The sequence below is a fragment of the Carya illinoinensis genome, chromosome 1 (assembly GCF_018687715.1).
Source record: "Carya illinoinensis cultivar Pawnee chromosome 1, C.illinoinensisPawnee_v1, whole genome shotgun sequence".
NCBI lineage: Eukaryota > Viridiplantae > Streptophyta > Magnoliopsida > Fagales > Juglandaceae > Carya > Carya illinoinensis.
The window spans coordinates 49,256,476-49,267,836 of NC_056752.1; the positions used below are offsets into that span (position 1 = coordinate 49,256,476).

The following is an 11,361-nucleotide window of genomic DNA, read 5'->3' on the forward strand; positions in this document are numbered from 1 at the left end:
TAAAATCACATTTTTTAGAGATTTAATTTACTATACAAACAAAATTTTCACATTAGCTTATACAAATTTGAGACAAAATAATAATAAAATATTATCATTTTATTTTTTTTTTACTTTTTTTTAATAGGGTTTGATATTCAAATATGTAAAATATTTAAGTAAAATAATTTTTGAGAGTGAATGAGTAAAATATGTAGTAAAATATTTAAAGGTAAAATATGTAGAAAGAGAGTGGGAGGAGAGAAAAAGAATGAATAAAATATATTTTGGAGAGTGAATAATAGATTTTTAAACATGTAAAGGTATTGTTCATAACTATGCAAATATTTAAAAATATATAATTTAATAAAGATAAATTTAAACTCATTATGTAAATATGACTTTACATATGTATATGCATATGAATTCTCTAACTCGGCTACCAAGCATAAATATTGAATTACGACAGTACCCTATACCCTCTCTCTCTCTCTCTCTCTCTCTCCAGTCCCAAACCGCTCCGGCCAGCATTCGCCACCCCACGCTCTTCCTCCATCATCACTGTGCCCCGAACGAATGTGATCTTCTCCAACAGCTAGCCATGTCTTCGCACGAGCAAGCCCTAGTCTCCCTCCTCTCCCAACTAGCTCTCTCCTTAGACGGTGCCGTTTTGGGCGTGGCCTTGGCCTACGCTGCCGTACGCTCTCTTCTCAAATTCACCGCCACGTCGTCCTCCCTCCGTAAAATCCGCAAGGCTCCTTCCCTTAAAGTCTCCGACCTTCGCTCCATCCTCACCGTCGATGATGACTCCTCCGAAGATCAGTCACATCCGTCTGATCAAAGTATCTTCGTTGTTCGTGGCACCGTCGAGGCCAAATCCGCCGTCGATCCCAATTGGAAGAGCTTTAAACCCAATGTTTTGGTCTCTAAGGAGTCCGGAGACAAAGCCGTTGTCATTCAAAGAACTCAAACGGTGCGTTTTGATCGTAACTTGCAACGGAGATTCTTCTCGAAGCTACGTTTTCTGTTTTCTTCTTCTTCTTCTTCTTATTCTTCTTCTTTTGAGCGGAAATTGGCCTGTTAGTGCCTCTGTTGTTTCGTTTTATTTGATTCTTGTGTTTTTTTGTTTAGAAACTGTGGGAATAGGAAATGAAACACGGTGGTTTAAAATAATTTTCGTGTTTTTGGAGATAAAGGAGTTAAGCTTTTCAACTTGAGCGGTGTAATAAGTAAAACTGAAAGCTGTTCATTTTTTGGGATATTGAACGGCGGATGTTAGAACCTCTTTTTTTAGATTACTATTTTTTTGGAGTTCGTGGATTATGCCGGTGACGATTTCTTTAATCATCTATTATTTCTTAAATTTAACGATTTGCTTGGTTATTGAGAAAGTGGAAGAAAGCAGATGATAGAAACATATCGGAGAGCTATTGGATAGTAATTTAAACTATGTTGGATGAAAGGATTATTGATAATTTGATATTCTGTTTTGCGGCAAATTGAGATAAGAAAAAAAAAGATATTAAATTATGAATCTATCACCTTCTGCTGTTTTATCTTGCAATGTTCTATCACCTTACTTGAAAAACCTTTTTACTTATAATTAAGTTGACACTGATGGATTCACTGGAACTCCATGATAAGAAACCTTTTTGGATCGTTTAAAGGACTATTGGCTTTGCAAGGACTAATAACTTTGTGACATTCCACTGGATTTTGTGTCCATTTTATCCGGTTGTTTCACTAACTCCGGCTGTTTTGTTAAAGAACTCTTGGATTGAATTTTTTATTTATATGTTTCAAAGTGCATATACAACGAATGGAAGGGCGTTTTTGGATGGACTTCTGATCTACGCGCACTATTTGCGAGATCCTGGCGAGAACAAGAGTCAACCTCATTGAGAACAGTAAGTTCATAACTCATCTTTGTTAGTTCATGGATATATAGTTTTTTTTTTTTTTTGTCCACTAGAGATATGATTTGAAAACAAGTTCCGTAATAGCATGCTTTTTGTTCAGAAAATGACAGATGGTGTTTGCTTTTTTGTAAGGAGTGCTAGTTCTGAAAGCCAATTGATTTTTTATATCATTGCTGAACTGTTCAGCATTTGTACTAAGAAGCTATTGGATTCGTGAGGGCCATTGAGGCTTGGGTACAGGCTATGATGAGTACTGTTTCCTATATGCAGACATGGGGAGTGTTAGTGCTTAGGACGGGGAGTGGTGACCTCTATTAAGCCTAAGTGCCATTCACTGCAATACTATACTTGGCGGTGGGTCCATATGGTATAAAGTAGGCAAGGAGAGAGATCGAGGGTGTGAGGTTGTACACACGATATCCATTAGGAAAGAGAAGTTAATAAAACTTTTAAATATTTGATCTATATTGGAGAAAAGTTAAAAAAAGATGGAACTAATATATAGTATGTATGTTTTATGAAGCAAAATTGAAAAAAGTGTCTATGAAGTACATCTTCAAAAAAATGCCCTTTTTTTATAAGAATTTGTAAGAAACTACCATTGAAATTTAATAAACAAATGTTTGGTGACAGATAGAAATTACTATATAGATAGATTCAAAGTAGAACTGGAAAGAAAATTGAAATCCCCTAGTGATTAAGGGTGGTGGTGTAACATTACAAAGAGCTGGCCTGAGAAACTCAAGAAGGCTAGGCTGGCCAATGTAGCGTTTTTGAAAAATCTGAGTGGCCTCATGATTGTTATATGCACTCGAGTTTTTGTTTTGAAAATGGGTGTGCTTTTACATGATATTTTCCTATTATTTGTAAATACTATGACTTGGAAAGGCCTCACATGGCCTCTTATTATCGATAAAAAAAAAGAAGCCTCATATGGACTTCTTCTAAATGCACTCATTGTTATTGGTTGCTAAATATATGTACCCATTTAGAAAGGTATTTGCTTTGTTATTGTAGGTTGAATGGACTTTTTTTATTTTATTTTATTTTAATTTTTTTAAAAATTTTATTTAATTTTAATATGCAACACACGGTCACACATCCCATTCATGACATGCAATGCAACCTATTGATGATCTAGCAGTATGCAGTAATCGCAGTGGCAAGTCAAACTCATAAAAATTTGCACCAGAATACTTGGAAACATAACTCCATAATTATCTCATAACCATTGTTTTGCCTCTTAGAATTGTTTGAGGCATTTACACACTAATTTTAAACTTAACAAATGGAGAATATATATCTCCTTATTCACGTCTTGGTTAGGAACGAGCTTCATAAGGACTCTTATTTTGAGCATCTGTTTGACTTGTTGAATAACTAGCAGGGTCATCTCTAGAAACATGAGCATCATCTCTATCTGCCGGTCTAAGTCCAACTCATTTTCTATTATCCTAATCCACTGACTCATGTCCATATCCATCCTGTAGTCCTGCTACAGCTTCTATCGTTCCATTAGAATGGTAGTTTAGAAAAATAAAAGAGGTCTTAGTAAGTTAGCAACCAAAATATAATGAGATAACATATACATGATAAATAATAAATAGGAAATGCATGAATGCAGAAAACATACTTTCCTTTGTTTTTCATCCAGATCTCTTTGTAGAAACATGTTCTGAATTAATTTCAGATAAACATGACATTTTTTTTACAGAGAAAACTTGTTCAAAGAAACAGAGTTTTGCATTTCTTTTCTTTTCTTTTCAAAGTATCTTGTTTAACATATGGTAACATCACAACTCCCCATTTTGCATTATGAGTACCTGTTGGATTTATATCATCATATCTACGCAGTTAAACTTTCATACATAGGTGTACCCACTAGCCCTAGGTGCCATTTACATATGACAATCACCCCGGAATCCTTTAAAGAGGATCCAACTATTGCTTGTTGACTGTTCTTCATCAACCTAGGGGTTATCACCAAAGTTTTGAATGCTGTTCTGGTGACCGTTTCGGTTAAGCACTAGAACGAAATATTTCTTTACTGATGCCATTTCGGAATTAATTATATATTATTTATAAATATTTATATGTATATATAAACTAACAACTAATAGAATAAATACATATATATGCAAGTGTATATCATGTATATGTGTATATATATGGAAGAATTGAAAATTTATAAAATGAATATATGTTGAAAAAATCACAAACTTGAGTTGAGACGCAAAAACAAAAAACAAAAAATAAAAAAATAGATAAATTATTAAAAATAATGATATTTAAAAGAAAAGAATGAGGTGTCATATTTAAATTTATAAAAAATATTAAAATTATATAAATGCATTTTATATTTTAGAATTAATTAAATGCAATCTGTATTTAAAATTTACAAAAATGTCATCTAAATATAAAAAAATTACAAAAATAGCCCGAAATGGGATGTGGACTGAAACGCCCAATTCTAGCTGAAATGGCTGAAATTTGATCGGAATGGCCGAAACAGAACCGGAATGACCGGAATTTGAAGCGAAACGGAACGAGGTAGTAGAGTATACCGGACACTACACTAGAATGGCAAATTTTGGCCATTCCGGCTGAAACGGAACGAAAATTAAAACCTTGGTTACCACTACTTTTTTACTCACTCCAGAGTGGATAGAGGAGTTCCACTAGGATAATTCTCCATCCTAGTATTTGGGATCGTGGTAATAATATTTTGCATGCTATGCATATGATAAACATATTGAATAGCATGTGCTTTTGCTCAAGAAATCAAACTTTGCATGAATCATCATAACTTTAAACATGTCAATTTGTAAGAATGCTTGGATAAGTAAAAGTTTATAAAAATATCACGTGTCTCATAGAATCCGAATATTCATGAGATAAATGCAAGGTAATTCATGCTCAAAATCAACATTTATACATGAATGCTTTGTTTATACATAATCATATAGATATTATCTAAGAGTAGGTTAGAGACCAAGTTACAATGTTCTTGAGTGATTGAAGTGGCTGAAGCTAAGAAATGTTTTTCATGGATTAGAACTTAATAAAATTTCTTAATCAATCCTATGAACCGTGCATGCTTAGCCATGCATGTTGGTGTTCATGTTAGTGGTGTTTATCTACATGGGTGCAAGTGCTTGGATTTTGAAACATAGTGACCTCAAGATGGAAGTGATGATCAACCCAAGATAGTTTGTGAACTCGTGTTGATCTTCATATTCCCGAAGCATGTGTGTGTGAATCTTTGAACATAGGCTATACATGAGTGTGTGCATGCGATGAACACTCAATGATGGGCTTCCCGACAATGGCATGGCTAGGCTCCTCTCTTTTTTTTTTGATAAGTAAAAAGTTTATTGATCCACGTAAATAGGCAAAGTCCGAGTACACAGGTAGTATACATAGAAGTGCCTAGATACCACACTACATGCTACTGATAGTAGCGTACAAAACATCGAGACTTGTTCCATTCCATGCAATAGAAGAAGCCCAAAGCAACAAAGTGTGAAAGAAAAAATCCCTAAATCTGTCCGGAGAGCGTTCCTTATCTTCAAAACATCGGCCATTTCTTTCGGTCCATGTGCACCACATTAAAAATAGGGGTACCATCTTCCATACAGCAGCGATCTGACGATTGCCCTTAATCCCTCGCCAACAAGACAGAATATCTCTCTCTTTTAGGCATGACCCATGCGATACCGAGTCTCAAGAAGATCGCGTCCCACAATACCTTGACTGCTTCGCAATGAAGAAGAAAGTGATCTACTGATTTGCCGTTGCGTTTACACATATAACACCAATCCATTATGCAGTGTCCACGCTTTCTTAGATTGTCAATTGTTAAGATTTTGCCATGAGAAGCCACCCAACCAAAGAAAGCAACTTTAGGGGGGAACCTTGCTCCTCCAGATACTCTTCCAAGGGAAGTCAATAAGGGAGTAGGTCGACAAAGCTTTGTGATAAGAATGAACTGAAAATTTCTTGTTCCTTGTGCCGATCTAGAATAATCTGTCCTCCCTTCCTCCACTTAGCTTCAACGCATATAACAAACGAAAAAAATCAGTGATGTCTCCCATCTCCCAATCCTGTGCAGCTCTAGTGAATCGAATTGACCAAGTAATGGAATCAGTATTATTACACATATTATCAGCCATTGAGGACCCTTGATCCGACACAATCCTATAAAGAGAGGGGAAAGCCTTTTTCAAGGCCACGTTCCCCCACCAAATATCATGCCAAAATTTGATCTGTGCGCCCCTTCCCACTTCGAACCTGCAATTGTCAAGAAAGTCATCCCAGCCCTTCTGGATAAGTTTCCATACTCCCACACCGTAAGCCCCTCTGACTTCATTAGTGCACCAACCTCCCCAGACACTCCCATATTTGGCCTCTAAAATGTTTCTCCAAAGAGCATCTCTTTCAAGATGATATCGCCATAACCATTTACCGAGAAGTGCCTTGTTGAAAGTTCTCAAATTTCGTAGGCCCAAACTGCCGCAAGACAATGGTGTGCATACTTTATCCCATTTGATCAAATGGAATTATTTTGTGTCCTTTATCCCTCCCCATAAAAAATCCTGGAAGATCTTCTCCAATTTATTCAACACCCCTGTAGGCACCGGAAATAACGAGAGAAAATACGTTGGGAGATTAGATAACGTACTCTTTATAAGTGTGGTTCTCCCTCCCTTCGACAAGTAAATTCTCTTCCATCCCGCCAGCTTGCCTTCAATTTTCTCAACAATCCCTTCCCACATTGTCTTATAATTATGAGGGGCTCTCAGAGGGAGTCCAAGGTACTTCATAGGCAAGGAGGTGACCTTGCATTCCAAGATAGCAGCCACCTTCCCTAAGTTGTTGACCAAGCCGATAGGAACTACTTCCAACTTAGGCAAATTCACCTTAAGACCAAAGGCAGCTTCAAAGCAAAGTAGAAGAGCTCTAAGGGAGCGAATCTGATCCAAGTCTGGGTCACAGAAAATCAGCGTATCATCAGCAAAGAGAAGATGGGAAACCGTCACACTTCCATGGGTAGGAGCACCCACTGAGTACCCTGAGATGAAACCCCCATCCACCGCCCTGTCCATCATTCTGCTTAAGACGTCCATGACAAGGATGAATAAAAGTGGGAATAGTGGATCCCCTTGTCTCAAACCCCGAGAGCTGTTGAAGAAGCCTTCAGGAGTGCCGTTTACGAAGACAGAAAATCTGGCTGTTGTGATGCAGTGTTTTATCCACTGACACTATCTTTCCCCAAAACCATACCTGCCAAGGATATATAACAGAAAATCCCAATTCACATGGTCAAATGCCTTTTCCATATCCAATTTGCACAAGATACCTGGATTACCGGCTTTAATTCTGCTGTTTAAACATTCATTGGCAATGAGAACCGAGTCTAAAATTTGCCGTCCTTTTACAAAGGCATTTTGAGATGTCGAGATGATCTTCCCCATGACCTCGCTCAGCCGCTTTGCTAAAACTTTGGAGATGATCTTGTAGATTCCACTTACCAAGCTTATGGGGCGGAAATCATTAACTTCCACCGATCTCGCCCTCTTGGGGATAAGGGCGATGAAAGAGACATTAAGGCTCTTCTCAAATTTCATATAAGAATGAAATTCATTAAATACTCTCATAATATCTTCTTTCACAATGTCCCAACAGGCGTGAAAAAAAGCCATTGGAAAGTCATCTGGTCCGGAGGCTTTATCTTTGTTCATACTTTTTAACACACCATACACCTCGCCTTCTTCAAAAGGCCTCTCCAACCAAACCGTACTTGAGTGGTCGATGGGGTCAAAAGCTAGACCATCAACCTTTGGCCGTCATAGGTATTGCTCAGTCAGAAGCTTATCATAAAAGTGAACAATGTGATCCTTAATAGCATCTCTATTCATTAGTACCTTGCCCTCCTCATGAAGGACCTCTATAGCGTTGTTTCTTCGACGGGAGTTTGCGACTCTTATGGAAAAACTTTGTGCACCTATCTTCTTCCTTCAACCAGAGGACCCGTGTTTTTTGCCTCCATGATATTTCCTCCATAAGAGTATTTTTTCAAGCTCGGTGACTACAGACATCTTCTTATCCCTATCATCAGCTGATAATGCCTCTTCAGCCTCTTGCTCGTCAAATCTCCGTAGTTCCAAGAAAAGTTTGTCCCGTTGTTCGTTGATATTCCCCCAAAACTTCCAAGTTCCATTTTCTTAGATCATTCTTCAAGGCTTTTAGCTTCCCAGCTAAAACAAAGTTAGGAGTGCCTGTGAGCTGGTAGGAAGCCCACCACTGACTGACTTTCTCAATGAAGCCATCCACCTTTAGCCACATGTTCTCAAACTTAAAATATCTCTTCCCCTCCTAAAGTCTGCCATTGTTTAGTAATATAGGAAAGTGATCCGAACAAAGCCGAGGTAGTCGTTTTTGACATAGAGAGGGGAAATGGGCCTCCCATGAAGGAGAAACAATGAACTTGTCCAACCTCAACCAAGCTCTTCCATTAGACCAAGTAAAATCTCCCCCGCTAGAGGGAGATCCACCAAATCTAACTCAAATAAGAGGGCTGAGAAATCAGCCATAGCGGTACTCGTGCTAGCAACCCCCGACCTCTCGCTCGGAAAGCGAGTGATATTGAAATCACCCCCATACACCACGAGATCTCCCACCAACTACATAGTCCCGCTAACTCATCCCAGAGCATATATCTACGGTTGTCCTCGTTTGGTCCGTAAACCCCTGCGAAACCCCAACCAAAACCATCATCCACATTCGTGAAAGAACAAGCACGTGAAAATTCCCCTACGCATTCCTCTACAAAATTAACTGTTCTCTTATCCCACATAACCAGGATGCCCCCTGAAGCACCCTTTGAAACTAAGGTGGTCCATCCTGCGTAAGAGCAATTCCATAGACTTCTAATGATGTGCCTGTCAATATGCTTTAATTTCGTTTCTTGCAAATAAATGACATCTGCTTTCCAAACCCGTAATAAATTCTTTATTCTGAGGCGCTTGTTCAGATTGTTCAAACCCCGAACATTCCAAGAAAGAATCTTGGGCTTCATGGATCACCAAGACTCACCCTATCCTTTTGTCGTCCTTTGTTCGCACTTGCTTCCTGTGCATCATAGTTGATGGAGCATGCAAGTATCTTAAGCTCCCTATCCTTCTTTACCGTTGATTTAGCGAGTAAAGGCTGGTCTGTTTGTATTGCAATGAGTAAAGCTTGAAGCTGGTCCTCATAACCTTCGCAGGACATTCCCAGATAATGACTCATATCGTTAACCTTCTGAATGACCCAATCTGGTTGCGGGTCAGCCCAAGGAGCTGCTGGTGGCAAGGAACAAAGAGGGCTTGGCACATCCCCCGCCTCCAACTCCTTGCAAACTAAGCGTAAATCTTCCCCGTAAAGAGCCCCTTCATCCGACGACCCCCCTTCTAGGGATGAGTCATCCACTTCTTTCAAATCAGTACAATATACCCTGGAGAGGGACTCGGAGAGGCTCAAGAATAGTTGAGGAGCTTCGGATTGGTCCTTCATGACTGGGCCTGTGGAAGAGAGGCCAACCGTGGCAGGCAGGAAGGCTGGTGACCCAGTCTGTTGCACCGACGACCCACTCTGTTGTACCGGTGAGAGGGAACTGACCTGGATGATGGGTACATCCCTTACGGCTTCAACAGGAATGTTTGGAGGGGCCCCACACGAATCCACCTGACCCAGAGTTGCCGCCGGTAGGTTCTGTGACGTTGGAACCAGAGGGGCCATCAACGAGCTTGCTGCGTCAACCACCATCTTGCAACCGGGAGAAAACGCATCCTGTGAGGAGCGTAACAACAGCATACGGTGCTCCCCACCCTCGCTAGAATAGTCGTCGGCGGCCATCGGCATGTTCTGTGCCAGCCCGGAAGACGCCGGCGGTGAAGGCTTCCCACGCGAGGAAGCAAGCCTCTCCGTGCGAGAAGGCCTTTTTGTGGCCTGTCGACCTGAGGGGTTGACTGGGCGGACGGCCGTGCGTGAGGACCTAAGGCCCGAGATGAGGGGCTAACGGCCTATACGTGAAGCCCTAAGGCCCGTGAGGGGCTACTAACACCCACTTTAGCAAATGCCCTCTGATAAGGGCTTACGGGCTTGCTTCCAACGCCTGGCCCATTCATCCTAGCAGGCCCACTGACCCCATTTGGCAGACTCCCATTTAGAACACTCACTCACTGTTTTCTAAGGGACTCTTGTGGATCTAGTGAAGAGAAAGTGAGGTCTTGGAGTTGTATTTATAGGCATTCTTGAAGGCTAGGGTAACTTACAATGAGGTTAGCTGATTGCTCTTAACCATGGTGATATGGCTTGGTTGGCAAGAACCTTCTTCAAGGATGTTCTATGGATGATGTGGGAGATCTAGGGCTATGATCTATTGGGCGTGGGAGGCAAGCGAAAATCATGAATAGTTCAGTTTGGCTCAAGTGTTACTCAGTTTTGCTTCCTCCAATCCATGGCTGATGGTGGTTTTTTTCCTAGATTCCATGGTTATTTGCTTTTCCTTCTTCCATAAAATCAAGAGAGATGGAGAGAGGGAGATGAGATGGGACACTTGTCCAAGTGATAGAAGAAACTTGGAGATGAAGTGGTGAGGTGTTGAAGCCGATGAGCTCCATTTGGCTCTCCCCTTGATTCTCTTCGATTCCTCTTCTTCCATGGTTTCAAACCATGGTTATGATGAAGATTTACAGATTTCATCCTAGGCTATAGTAACCCTTTTGGTTGGATCTTAAGGTGACTTCTCTCTTTCTTTTTGCAGGTCTGGTTGCACCTCTAAGGACTTCAATTTGGTTAGAACTCTTCAGGAGATCCTCTCTTGCACTTGACTCAAACCATTGGTTTTTAGCTAGGGGTACCCGATTGCTGGTATTCTTAGTGTTGCATGAGGGTTAAGCCATTTGACATGTGGCTAGGTGGCTTGACATGTCACCTAAGTTGCTGTGTCAAGAGTCCATCCAGAAGAAATGGGGCGTTGGCAAGGTGTGGGTAGATGTCAAATTCCAATTTTCTTCTAAAGACTTAAATCTGGCCAAGTAGTGTCCTAGTGGTCTTTGGAGTCTGTTTCTTGATTCTTTGACCAAGTGGGACCCAATCTGATTTGGGGTTTAGGAAACTTCCTTGTACTTGTGTGGAAATCAGATTTTTGCCATTTAGAGGCAAGTTTCACTAACTTGAACATGTGATACCCGAAATGGATGTGGTACCTAATGTGGTCCTATGCGCGTGAGTCATGTTCCTATCATGGATTTTGTGTTGGCTTTTAGTTACTAGGTATTTCATATGTTGTTCTATGAAAATGGCACATTCACTCATATTAATTCGGTTAATGCAAAGTGGAGGTGAGGTTTGACCATATATGGGCATGTGGGACATGCTATGTTTCGGTTTTGTCCTTGGTTTAATCTTAACTAATTTT

At 40.1% G+C, this 11,361-nt stretch overlaps 1 protein-coding gene across 1 annotated transcript in view; it reads left to right on the forward strand.

Moving 5' to 3' along the window:
- The first annotated feature begins 411 nt into the window (after positions 1-411).
- LOC122280738 (E3 ubiquitin-protein ligase SPL2) overlaps positions 412-11,361 on the forward strand; it is a 16,680-nt gene continuing 5,730 nt past the window's right edge. Inside the window, exons 1-2 of the mRNA XM_043091749.1 lie at positions 412-952; positions 1,785-1,886. Coding sequence (XP_042947683.1) covers positions 581-952; positions 1,785-1,886 — 474 coding nt within the window. The 5' untranslated portion in view covers positions 412-580. The remainder of the gene's footprint in view (positions 953-1,784; positions 1,887-11,361) is intronic.